The sequence below is a fragment of the Hypanus sabinus genome, chromosome 29, assembly GCF_030144855.1.
Source record: "Hypanus sabinus isolate sHypSab1 chromosome 29, sHypSab1.hap1, whole genome shotgun sequence".
Classification (NCBI taxonomy): Eukaryota; Metazoa; Chordata; class Chondrichthyes; order Myliobatiformes; family Dasyatidae; genus Hypanus; species Hypanus sabinus.
In genome coordinates this window covers 27,548,597-27,562,898 of record NC_082734.1, presented here as the reverse complement: position 1 = coordinate 27,562,898, position 14,302 = coordinate 27,548,597, and the positions used below count along the sequence as shown (strand labels likewise).

At 43.1% G+C, this 14,302-nt stretch overlaps 1 protein-coding gene across 1 annotated transcript in view; it reads right to left on the bottom strand.

Annotated features, from left to right (window-relative positions):
• Window positions 1–14,302, bottom strand: part of ube2m (ubiquitin conjugating enzyme E2 M) — a 75,796-nt gene that overhangs the window by 9,631 nt on the left and 51,863 nt on the right. The window contains exon 4 of the mRNA XM_059954027.1: window positions 8,766–8,869. Coding sequence (XP_059810010.1) covers window positions 8,766–8,869 — 104 coding nt within the window. The remainder of the gene's footprint in view (window positions 1–8,765; window positions 8,870–14,302) is intronic.

The following is a 14,302-nucleotide window of genomic DNA, read 5'->3' as shown; positions in this document are numbered from 1 at the left end:
AGTAATAACTCTTACCTTGCCAAGTTTCAACTTACTTCAGGTGAACAGTGCAAACTAGACACACCAGAAATTCTGCAGGTGCTGGAATTGTGGAGCCACACACACACACGATATTGAAGGAACTCAGCAAGTCGGACAGCACTCATGGAGGGGAAATCAACAGTCCACATTTCAGGGATCTGATGAAGGGTTTCCAGCCTGAAACATTAACTGATCATTCCCCTCCATAGATGCTGCTTGACCTGCAGAGTTCCTCCAGCATTTTGGGTGAACAAACTGACCTTGTACCATTGTGGATTTTGCTATTTAATTCCTCCTGCCCTCCACTCTACTACAGGTTACCTCTTTCCTGCTACTTTCCTTTGTCCTTAATGCAAATACTAATCAACTGTGAAATCTCCAACTATTTACTTTGCTGAAAAAAGATCATAATGAAACCAAGCCATTTAGCTAACTAAGGCCATCCTGATCTGTGGGCATCCTTCATATTAATCCAGTGAGCCCTTTAGCTTCTAAAACAAGGCAATTAAAATGTTCACCAGGACACTTCTTACATGTTATCAATGACTCAGATACAACCATTTTGTATCAGATACTTAACAATCTCAGGGTGAAGAAGGTCCCCCTCATATCCTGAATTCTCCCCACCCTGCCACCCTAAACCTATGTTTTTGATGTGGACTTACCCAATAACTGCAGCTCCCAATATAATTCCCTAATTTTTTCCTGATACTGTTGCAACTTGCTTTTCCCTAATTGAACACTTACCCCAGGGGTCCAGTATCCTTATCCATAACTACCTGAAGAGAGTAATGATCACTCTTCTTTTCAAAATGCTCTCCCTCATCTCCAATCACTTGGCCAGGCTCACTTCCCAACACAAGGTCGAGACTATCTCCTTCCCTGATTGGATTGCCTACATACTGTTTCAAGAAACTCCTCCTGGATGCATCCAAATCCTGTCCCAGTTAAGCCTTGGATACTACAGAAGCCCTAGTCAATACTGGGGAAATAAGTCACTACAATAACTCAGGGGGAAACTCCCCTGGAGTTTCTCCTATCCATACCCCTCAATATCATGTACATCAATCATGTACCTTCCTAGCCTCCTCAACTCAAAGGAAAACAGACCCATCCTCGATTTCTCCTCAAAACTGAAACTCTCCATCCCTGGCAGCAACTTGGTGAATCTCCTGTGAAACCTCTCAGAGTGCCATCATATCTTTCCCCCAGTGCCGTGAGTAGAGCCGCACATAGTAATTAAGCTTATGTCCGTGCAATGTTTTTTCACACTGCAATGTAATCTCACTATCCTTGTGTTCAATGCACTGACTAATAAAGGTCAGTATCCCATGTTATCTACCTATGTTCCTACCTTCAAGGTTATTTGGACTTGTACACCTAGACCCTCTGTTCCTGGGACCATACCGTGTCCTAGCTTCATTAGTAATCCCAAAATCAACATTAGTAAGCCCTCACATTAATTAGGATTAAACTCCATCTGCCATTTCTTGGCCTATTTCACCAGGACATCCATATCACTGTTTCCAATCCCTGCCAAGTATTTGCAGCATTTTTCTTGATTGGACAGGCAGCGAATTCTGAAGCGTTGATCTAGAGACAGATACAAATCCCACTGTGGCAGCTGAAGAATCAAAATTACAGCAATTAAATAAATCTGCAGTTTAGGAAAATAGAGGTGTCAGTAACAGTAACAGTAGCATGAAACTACTCAATTGCTGTAAAACTTCAATGTCCCTGTAAATAAAATCTCAGAGTTTCTAGACCGGGGGTCGGCAACCCGCGGCTCCGGAGCCACATGTGGCTCTTTTACGTCTGTGCTGCAGCTCCCTGTTGCTTTGGGAAATAATTGGTTGTGGCGACCCTTTTCCTGGCACATCCGAACCGACTCACAATTAGATAGCCTACGGGGGTTTGCGAGCACAGAGCTTTGGAGCCTCTGCGCCATGGGGGGGCAGGTTGAGGGAGGCTTAAAAGTGAGGCTGAAGATTTCGAATAAAGTTTTTTCCTTCGACTGCAGTTACCGACTCCGTGTCGTAATTTTAGCGCTGCGTGTAGCACACCGCTACATGGTCAGTATTTAATTAAAATGTATTTTATGTTAGTTTGTTAGTTTTTGAAATGTAAATCTAAATTTGAAGATTATGGTGATCTTGTACAATCTAAATAAGACGTTGTGGCGACCCATTTCCTGACACATCCGAACCGGCTCACAATTAGCCAGCGTTCCGGCTAAGGGAGATAGCCTACGGGGGTTTGTGAGTACGTGTCTTTTGCAGCATCCGCGCCCATGGGGGGCGGGTTGAAGGAGGCTTAAAAGCAAGGCTGTTTAGTTCGAATAAAGCTATCTTTGACTGCAGTTTACTGACTGCGTGTAGCACACCGCTACAGCGTGTTTTTATCGCTGGCTGTCCAGAGGGGAGGTGCTGAAACGCTTTGTCGCGTGTCTGGAAGAAGTGAAAACTTTCCTGGGCAGCAAAGGGCTCACCTTTCCTGAGCTGGAACAGCCAGAGTGGCTGGAAAAGCTACACTTCATGGTAGACATGACAGCGCACCTGAACACGCTGAACACAGCTCTTCAGGGGAAAGGACGCACAGCCCTGCACATGTTGGAGGATGTTTTGGCATTCGAGCGCAAGCTGACGTTGCTTGCCAGAGATTTACAGAAAGGCACATTGTCTCACTTCCCCAATTTGAGAGAGTTCAAACAAGGTCACGACATGATAAATTCGGAGTATTTACATTCTGCAATCATCGCAATGCAAACATCGTTTGGGAAACGCTTCTGTGAGTTCAGAGAGGAAAAAAACACATTATCCTTCCCGGTCACTCCCCTAAGCATCGATCCATCCCTACTGAATACGACTGCATTGTCAGGTGTGAGTCAACCTGACCAAGTATGATAAATATTTTAATTGCCTATTATTTTACGTATATTCATATGTTTTCATTGTTCAGTGAAATAGTCCTTTTATTTTTCAGGTTGACAGCTGGCTGACGTTATTTTTGGTTTGCTGCTGGCGGCAAATTTAAGTTTGGCGTTTTTCATAAATACAAGAAGGACTCAAATAGACATTGAGTATTTTACTTAAAAGTAACCTTCAACCCAACATCTTTTTTTCGGAGGTCAAAATGTTTTTGTTGCATGCAGAAACGTAATTTCGTTTTCTCTGCAGGAGTTCATCAATTTCATAAATGCAACACATTATAGTTTGTTTATACATAGCATAAAGGCAAAACAAAACGTTGTATGCAGTGTTATTTCATTTTAAATGTCAAACGGGTTTTGCGGCTCCCAGTGTTTTCTTTTCTGTGGGAAACGGGTCCAAGTGGCTCTTTCAGTGGTAAAGGTTGCTGACCCCTGTTCTAGACCCATCAGTGGGGTTGGCTCTTGACCATCTCCCTGAGCTAAAGGGCAATTCGGGACTTGACACAAACATTATGGCCTGAAGGGCCTGTGCTGTACTGCTCTGTTCTAAATTCGTAGTTCAGATTTCCAGCATGTTGAGTTATCTTTCATAGACAATGACTTCTAAAATGCAAATCTTAAACGCCAATATCAGGGCTGGTATTTGTGGATCTAAATGTCCCGAGAAAAATTCTGAATTGCATTTAAGGTTTTAATCAAAGAAATTCAAGTTTAATTGCCATTCAACCATACATGAATACAGCCAAATGTAACACTTTGTTCCTCTGGGGCCAAGGTGCAAGACACAGAAGCAGAAGCCACATATAAAATAGCAGTAAGCATACAGTCACACTGAAAAATTTATTGCCCAAGTATCAAGTCCTATTGACTGACGGTGTAGGATGTTGTTGAAAAGAACAAGCCCGCAGCAGTCTATTCATCATGCATAAGTGCAGCTGCAGACGAATACAATCCAGCTTGTCTTTCACCAAATGAACACTGGGGGGCAGCACCCAACCCAGCATGGACTCCAGCTCTGATGTCTCCTACACTGCCGCCGGTGCTCCTCCCACGGGCAGCTGCCACAGGACACCCAGCAGCACGAGGGCCTGATTCACACACATCCAAGGCTATGTTGCTCTTTTCAATGAACCAGACTTGTGGTGTTCTACATTACCAGTGCGCTACAGGATCTTGCAATTACAAGAAAAACATCCAGGACAATCACTTGCTCTGCACAACGACTGGGCAAACGAACTCTAGACGCCTTCCTGTAGTAAGGCGGCAAGTCGAGTACCTCCACTATCGACTTGCTGGTGGGGTAGAACTGCAGTACTTGATTCAGATTCAGTTTATTGTCATTTAAAAACCACAAATACAATGCAGTTAAAAAATGAGACAACATTCCTCCAGAATGATATCAACAAAGCATATGATAAAACAGACTACACCAGAAAATCCACATAGCGTTTGGTAATCCCCAATCTAGAGTCCGGAGAAGCTGCTGCATATTAATATTGCGCTACTATCTTAGCGCATTTCCCGGAAAGGAGCTCCAAACCCACCAGACAAAATAAGACTGAAAACTAAAGCTACAAGACCTGCACAAAACCACATAGTTACAACAGTGCAAACAATACCATAATTTGATTAAAAAAAAACAGACCATAGGCACAGTAAAAATAGTACGAAGATGTTAAAAGACTATAAGTTGGAAAGAAACCACCACACAGATTCCACAAGTCCTCAGGGTCCCGACAGACTCGTCATCTCACACCGGCGGCAGAAGAGAGTACCCCCGCTACGGACTTCCACGGCGCCGCCCAACTCAGCCTTGCAGAAGCAGCACACAATGAAAGCTCCGTCGAACCCAGCCTCGCAGACACAGCACACACTGAAAGCAACCTGACCGCAGCAGACTCCAAGTCCGTCGAACCTCCAAGCCTCCGACCATCCCCTCCAGCACAGCTTCTCCGAGCACCATTCTCTGCCGAGCGTATTAAGACAACGTGACCCCGAGGACTGGGGGCCTGTCTTCTCAGCAGAGACCCGGACCTCACAGCAGCAACGAAGAGGGCCTTCCCAGAGATTTCCAGATGTTCCTCCGTGCTCCCACATCCATTTTTCATCAGATTAGGATTGCGCACTGCACCCTCGCTCAACAAATAACATATCAGCTCCGGAGTGGCCGCTGCAAGCTGTGTCGTGCCGACATCTTGAAGATTTTGAAGATGCCAGCAGTGTCTTGCAATTGTAAAAAAAAAGATGTAAAGGATGAACAATTGCACCTTTGGTTGGACCCGAAGTGGCCGCTGTGTCCGAGTGCACTGTCATCTTACCAGAGATTAAAACTGAGTAGTGTTTGCATGTTGCAGCATTTCATGGCAGGCTGTCAGCTAGAGCTGCCCAAGCAAAGCAGCCTGCAAACAGACACAATGATATTGATGGAGCTGGTTCATAAGAGGACTGACATCTTAGTAGGTACAAGTAACTCATGCAGAAAATACATCCAGACAGTACAGAGAAAATTAAGATAGTTTTCCAACAAACTCTCATGTATAGACAGTTTAGTTGCAAATGCTACTTGCACAATGCCCTTTCCCCAGTGTTCACCAGGTTGCCTTGGCCCAGTAAGGCAACAGCATCGATAGAAGCAAACCTGGAATCAACAATCCCTTGTTGAAAAAACAGAAGTATCACAGACACTACTACACAGACTGTAGAAAAATGACAGCTCTCCAGATCACAGCAAAGGCATATGACTGACCTACAGCTGATCCCAGCAAAATAGGGGACAAAGACAATGTACGTGCCAGTCTTTAGCCAGAGCTACCCTGCTAACTGTGCTCATTTGCTCTTGCCTGTCACTCTGTAATCCCTTCAAAGCAATTCTCTTTTAAGGACAGCTATTGATCCTGCTCGTACCACCAGCTCGAGCAGAGTTCCAGACAGCAACAGTACCCTGCATAAAGAATAAAGCTCTGGTTCTTTAGCCAATCACTTTAAATTTGCAGCAACACACAAAAAGCTGGAGGGACTCTGTCAGGCAGCATCTTTGGAGGACAATGGACAGTATATGTGATGGGTTGAACACTAGAAGAGAGGGGAGATAACCAGTACAAGAAGTAAGGGAGCGATGCAAGAGCTGGCGGGTGATTTAAATCTGTATCTGGCAGCGGATATTGTTTCTCACTTGTTCTATTAATTGTCTCAGGGTTTTAAAGAACTGTTCAAATTGATAATTTCTTGACTCACATTTCCTCCTGAAATCGATGGTCACCACATGGCCCTTGAGCACATTAGGTCCCAGTGCAAACCCAGCAGTCCAATTCCTCCACATTCCTCACACATGACCATTAACCCCCCGACTCTAACGTCACGCACCTGCACTCAAGGTTAATCACTCCAGCAACTGGCAAGTCCCTGGATGTTGGAGGAATCTACTGCAACCAGGGAAAACCCACATATTCACAGGGAGAATGAGCACAGTCAGCACCAGAAGCTGGGACTGAGCCTGGTCACTGCGGCTGTGAAGCTACTTTATTAAATGAGCCTCCATTCTCACTTGTAATGTTCGGATTTGCCTTTTAATTTCCAATCACAGCTCCAATTGTTTGGACTTGAGCCTTTGGTTCCGTCACTACACCAGTCCCAGTTTGTAGCTTACAAAGTTCTGCAAATGTTTGGACAGAACTTATTGTTGCTATCCTTCATTTTAAAATGTATCACCTATCTTATATTTGTTCCAAAATGCTTCACCTAACACTTCATGCTTTTTTTCCCTCAACAGACACTTGCTAATCGGAGTTTCTTGTCATTCAAACTCTCCTTTAAAATTCTACCCCATGAATTGTGACTCAACAACTAACGTTATTGACAGTGGTGGCGTGGAATGTTGCAAGTCCAATTCGTTGGCTTATTGGTGAACAGTGGAGGAGCTGTGTGGCCTTGGTCATAGAAAGGACAAGGCCTCAAGCCATGATGTCGCCTGTTTGCAGCAGTCCGAAGTGAAGGCATCGAAGTTTGGTGCTCAACCGCAATGCTGAGGCAGTGTGCCATGGCATCTATGCTGGAGTTGGTTCTGCCCCCAGTGTTCTCTTAGTAGTAACTGTATTGTGTTTGACTGCAGACTGCTGCAACATTCATGGACTCAGGGACTGGAACTATATATACTTTTTGTATAACTGTATTTTACTGCTATCTTATACATGCCTTGTGCCGTGTATTGCAGTTTGTACTGTGTTTTGCATCTTGACCCCGGTATAACGCTGCTTTTGTTTGGCTCTATATTCATGGGTATTCACAGATGATTGAGTGACAATTAGACTTGAACTTGAGATTTTATACCACTGGTATTAAACTGTGAAGGGATGAAACACAAACAGAGTGAAGCTCCCCCCCACCACCTTCATCTAAAATCAGAGGCCTGTTGGGTTCTAACTGTACAATTGTAGGCATGCAAAAGTGACTCATGTTTAGACTGAAATGGAGTATCCAGCTAAGTGATGTCTTGTATCAATATGTCATCTCGTGTCCTATAACACGTTATCCATATACAATGCACCATCTCTATTGCAAGTTCCTGTCGCTTTCAAGGCTCCAAATTTAGCCATTTCAGAAAACCAGACTCCCTCTCCACATATATTCCCAAATAAAGGGCATTGCCTTTATTTGCATTTCACACCTTCAGCAGTGTTTTCCCCTCTTCTGTCCATTCACACTTCTTCCAATGCGATTATCAAGCTTCATCAACTTTTCTCAGCATGTAACACTCATACCTTATTGCTGTCACCATATCACAGACAATCCCCTTTATCCTGTCCTACTTCTCTTCTAAATAAAACAGGTTTAATTGCTATGTTTTCCTATTCCAATTAAACAACCACCATCAACCTGCAACATCAGCCCACCTCTGTCCCCAGAGGCACTGCCTGAAATGCTGAGTATTTCACACACTTTTCATTTCTATTTCAGATTGTCAGCATCTATAGATCTTTGACTTTCTGCCTCTGTACATCTTCTACCCAACAGACTTGGCCCTATATGAATCCTTTCTGAGCAACTCATGGCACTTTACTGCTAATGAAATACTAAAAAAGTACCCGTTGACCCCGTTGCAAGGTGCTACGTCGAAGCTAAAATGCATACAGCAATCTCCCACATAATAAAAACCCATTTTAAATCTCACAGATTGAAAGGTCAGTCCACCACGAATAATTGACGTCCTTTTTTCAAAATAGTACCATTCATCTGAGAGAGTAGACAGGCATCAATTAACATTTCATCCAAAGTCATCTCTTGTAAAAGAGCAACATTTACTTATTGGTTGAGATACAGCTAACAATTGGTACATTTTTGGACTGAGGGAGGAAACCGGAGCACCAGGAGGAAACACAGTCAAGCAGAGAATGTACAAACTGCTCACAGACAGCAGCAGGAATTGAACTGGAGCTGCTGTTACCGTAAAGCACCATGCTACCACACCGCCGAGACACCGAACATTCAGAGACGCAGCACAGCACTGGCCCTGCAGCCCATGCCAACCCAGAGGAAAACTATGCAGTCACATAGAGAACATACACCCTTCACACAGGCAGGGCAGGGTTGAACCCAAGTGCCTGGCATTGTGAGGCATCAGTTCTATTAGCACCACCCTCTGATCTAGGATGGAAGGTCAGCCTCTGGTCCTGACTTAGATCAGGGTACTGCTCAGCCAGTCACAGCTGAAACTCAGCCTACAGCACGGCAACCTGCAGCCAAAGGATACAACAGTTATAAATCACTAGAAGCTAAAACAAAACAATTAAACTATCAATGAAGTCTGATCTCAGCCTACCTGAGGATGTTTAGACAAACGTTGCCTTCTAGATCGATATTTGGATGATACACCATGGTTTCACATTTCACTTTTGGAGGATCATGAGGATACCCTTGTCCAACCTGGAAAACAAACAGTTATGCATATACAACAGTCTTCAAACTGTATACAAGACCATTATGACAATGGAAGGAGATTATTAGCTGACATTTAAAAGCCAGGAAAGCTCAGTTTTAAGCACACTTTGGGAAAAGTAGTATCCTCAAACTCAGCTGAGAGCAAAGGACCAGCAAAAGCTAACTGCACAGAGATCTTGAACACTGGCCTCAATTATAGCCAGCATTATCAATGCCGCTTGCAAACTCTGTTACAGAGCTGAAGTCTTGTAGGTATGTGCTCTCATATTATATCCACTGTGACTTCATGTTACAAATACATTACATTCTACTGTCCTTCAAAGAGACAGCCTCCTAGGTGCAATCTCAGTTTAAAATATTTACAGATCTGACAGAATGGCAGGAAAATGCCTTCAATGCAATATTTACAATCCTACAATTATTCCTCCTTCCTTTTCAATTTGCATCCAACAATGTCAGCTAATATTCCGGGTGTTTGAGCTCCCTCCTTAACAACGGAGAGAAGGTACAGGAGCCGGGAAGACCTACACTCAGATCTTAGGAACAGATTGTTCCCCTCTGCCACCAGATTTCTGAACGGTCCATAAACCAAGAATGCTACTCGCTATTCCTCTTTCGCACACTTTAATTAATTATTTTTATATTAATAGTCTTTTTTTCTTGCTTTGCATTGCTGTCACAAAACAATTAATTTCATAATAAACCTGATTCTGAAACTCCCTGCCTTAAAGAATCATATAGTCATTCAGCACAGAAAGCCCAACTCAGCCATGCTGACTGTGATGCTTACGTTAATGTCATTTGTGAGCATTTGGCCGAAATTCTGCAATATGTTTCATATTTAAGCCAATCAAACACCTTTTAAATGTTGTAACTATATCTACTCCACACCTCCTCTGCAGTCTGTTCCAGACATTCATCACCCTCTGTGTAAAGAAAAAACTTACCCCTCAGATTTAAAGACTTTCACCTTAAACTTATATCCTCTAGTTCTAGACCCCTGTGCCTGGCAAAAGTTCTGTCCTATCAATGCCATTCATAACTTTATAAACTTCTACAAGTTCACCTCTCAGTCTCCTACATTTCAGTGAGAATACCCAGGCTGCCCAAAACCGTATGCAAAACTTCAAGTGCACTCCAACAATATTTGTTTCTTCAACATCTCTCTAACTTTAAAGCTAGTTGTTTAAACCCTTTTTTATAACCTATTAAAAATCTGTCAGCTGCAGCTTAAATTTTGACCTAAACTAGGTTTACTTCTGATCAATCTCAGAAATGACTTCAAAGATTTTTATACATGGGCCCAGTGCCTTTGGCAGGAGGGAGGGGGGAAAATTATCACAGAGTTAATGGTCCTTGTTGCTATTGAATTATCCTTGTTAATCGGGTTTACATCGTGTTTGTTCTCACAATGCCCTACATTCACTGCTTGTCCCCAGTCAATACCAAGACATGGAAAGAGGCCATTCAACCCATGAACCTTGGGCCAACCAATGACTGCTCATTTATATTAATCCCATTTTATGCTTCCCCCAGACTTAAACCACACACCCCCATCCGATCCCTTAACTCACATACGGTGCAAGAAAAGGTTTGTGAATCCTTTGCAATTACCTGGTTATCTGCATTAATTACTCATAAAATGTGGTTTTATCTGCATCTAAGTCACAATAGGAGACAAACACAATCTGCCTAAACTAATAACACACAAACAATTGTACTTCTTCTCATCAATACAGTGTACCAGTTACACAGTTTAGGTGAAAAAAAGTATGTGAACCTCTGGGGTAATCAGAATCAGAATCAGACTTTAATCGCCAAGTACCTGTGCACATACAAGGAATTTACTTCCGGCAGATGTTGTCTCTCTGCTCATAACAATAATAATGATAAATATAAATGAAAATATAGATTATACATACAAGTAGTGCTATCCAAGTAATAGTTAGCCGACAGTTAACCGGCAGTTAACTGTTCAGCAAAGTGACCGCAGTAGGGAAAAATCTTCTCCAGTGCCTATTAGTCTTAATCTGGAGGGATCTGAAGCGCCTACCAGACGGAAGCAGTTCAAACGGTCCGTGCGCAGGATGGGAGGAGTCCTTTATGATGTTCCCCGCCCTCTTCTTCAACCTGGAAGAGTACAGGTCCACAATAGAGGGCAGGGAGGCTCCAATGATGCGCTCGGCAGTCTTCAGTGTGCGCTGTAATGTGGTTCTAACCTGCTTCGTGGCGGCTCCAAACCACACAGTGATGGAGGTGCACAGGACAGACTCAATGACTGCAGTGTAGAACTGCAGCTGCAATTCCTGAGGCAGACCATATTTCCTCAAGAGCCTTCTACAAAAGCTATTTAGAGTCCAATCCAATGAATGGACATAAAAAAAACCCATGGGTAACAGCAAAAGAGCTGCAGAAATCTCTAGAACGTGCTAAAGTCTCTGTCAATGAGTCCACTATAAGAAAAACACTGAACAAGAATGGTGTTCATGGAAGGACACCATGAAGGAAACCACTGCTCTCACAAAAAACACTGCTGCACATCTCAAGGTTGCAACAGACCACCTGGATGTTCCAGTGGACAGAGGAGACAAAAGTTGAACTTTTTGGCAGAGATGCACACCGCTGTGTTTGGAGGGAAAAGGACACTGCACTCTAACACCAAAACCACATCCCAACTGTGAAGCATGGTGGAAGAGGTGTCATGGTTTGGGACTGCTTTGCTGCCTCAGGGCCTGGACAGCTTGCAGGTATTAAGAAAATGTGTATTTTGGAACAGTCAAGTTAAGAGTCCAGATCTTAACCCAAATTGAGATGCTGTGGCATGACTTGAAGACGGTAGTTCTAGCAAGGTATCCCAGAAATATTGATGAACTGAAAGTCTTGTATGGTCTAAAATTCCTCCTCACCATTGTGCAAGTCTGATCACCAGCTACAGGAAAAAGGTGGTGGTGGTTATTGCTGCTAAAAGGGTTCTATCAATGATTAAATACAAGGGTTCATGTACTTTTTCCAGCCTAAACTGTGAATGATTAAACAATAAAACATGAAAAGTTTGGGAGTTATTAATTTAGGCAGAATGTGTTTGTCTATTATTGTGACATTGACGAAGATCAGACTACGTTTTATGAGTAATTTATACAGAAGACATGGTAATTGCAAAGTGGTCACAAACATTTTCTTGCAACTGCACACACTACAAGCAATTTCCAGCAGCTAATTAAAATACCAACACATACACCTTTGGGATGAGATATGAAATTGGAGTACTGAGGAAATCCACATGGTCACGGGAGAACGTGAAAACTCTACACAATATCTGAGGGCAGGACTGATTGCAGGTCATTGGTAGAGACTCTACAGGCTGCATCACAATACTACCAGTTATATTTTAAATAAAATTAATCACAGCCCATGTGCCTAATATGTTGCTATATATCAAGCTAAAGACCAATCTATATTGTAAAATTCTGGCAGTAAAGAGTGAGGAACTCCCAAGATATCACGTAGTGATAGGGGTACACAAAATTATGAGTGGCAGATAGTGAGAAACCATTCCCCAGAATGGTGATGGTAAAAACCAGAAGGGCATAAATTTAAGAAGAAGATTAAGAGGGTTAGTGCTCGTGAGCAAAAAAATTTCCTCCCTCACCAGGTAGCAAAACTTCCCAAACCTGCAAGATCAAGAATTACAAGTAGGATTAAAAACCTTGCAAGTTATCAAGTTCAACTTTATTGCCATGGGTATACATACCAAGAGTATAAATATCATGAAAATTAGCTTTTTACAGCAGCAAAGTAGATTAAAAGCATGACAAACATAAATTGCATACACCTAAATTAACAAATTTTACATACCTTACACAACACAGCAAAGAGACAGAAAAACAGTGTGGCTGACAGTAAAGACCAAAGTTTCAGCTTCAGAAAACTATCAACAATGGTTAGGTGAAGAGGATTTACCATAAATGGCAGGATACTGAAGGACATATATCAGGGGTTCCCACCCTTCATTATGCCATGGACCCCTACCATTAATCGAGGGGTCTGTGGACTCAGGTTGGGAACCACTGGTGTAGATGGAAGCAAACATTCACAGATCACAAAGGCAGCCAGACACGTAGGCTTGTCTTGCCTTTATTACCAGGACATAATTTAGGGACAGAATCTACAAATGCACTAGTGTGCTACATCAGAGCAACACATATAGATCTTGCTATTACATTACAAGAAATTTTTCAACATCAAGAGTCAAACTTAAAGATTGCTTAATGTTATTTCCAGTACACAAGTATAATGGAGAATGAAATAATTGTTCATTTGGATCTGATGCAGCACAAAAAAATGCACAATAAGAACATAATAATAAAAACACAATAAATATAAATAAATCATATGCTTATATACATAGATTGATGGTACATCCATAAAGTGATGCAATGCCCATGAGTGTCCGTACATAAATGTAACCCCCTGGGTCGCCTCAGGCTCGCTCAGCTCATTTCGTCTAGGGGGAGCAGCCTTCGGCCCCGCCAAACTGGGTAATCAGCTGGTGTGGATGCTGTGTCATGTTCCCGCCTCACCCAAAAACAGACAGTACACCATATGTGATTAAATGAGTACAATTTATAAAGGTTACTATAACTAAGTGATTAATAACGATACAGTATATATGAAGAGAAAATTAAAGAAAAGGCGCCAAACTTATCAAAGTCCAAACCACTTCGTGCACAGCCGTTGGAGCTCAATTTCTGAAGTCTTCTGGCCACCATTCGATCCCCTCCGAACTCCTCGACTCGCAGCTCCGGATCCTCCGAACTCCTCGACTCTCCAAACAGCTCAGGACCCTCCGAGTGGTCAACCAAGCACATCTAGCTTCATCCCCCCCCCCCCCTCCTCGGAGAATCTCCCGGCCTCGGACCCCCCTTTGGGGTCCGATCCTCGCCCAGCTTAGAGCATTACGTCCTCTCTCTCGACCCCCTCGCGCCGATCTCCCCAAAAGCCAGTCAACAAAAGCTTACAGACTCAGAAGAAAGAACATTAATCCCCATTTGGTTTACAAAGGAATACCATTCTCGGTATCAGTAAATTAGCATTCCTGCTAGTTAACAAAAAGAAACCCTTTCCCAACAGTAACAAAGAAAAAAGAATAAACCCCCTTTACACTCTCCCTCCACCAAATAAGTCATGTCCTCATGACTACTAAATAACTCGCCACCTTTCCTGCCAACACACCGTAACCCAAGCACAAACAGTGACATCTCCTCCCCACACAGTAACCCTCACGCCCTGTTCCTCAGGCGCTACTTAGGCCAACTATCTGGGAGTTCCCTAACCCTTCTGAGGCCTCCGTACCCCCTCACCTAAACCCTTCAGGCTCGGACACAACTGGGGATACCTTGGGCCCACTACCAACTCCTC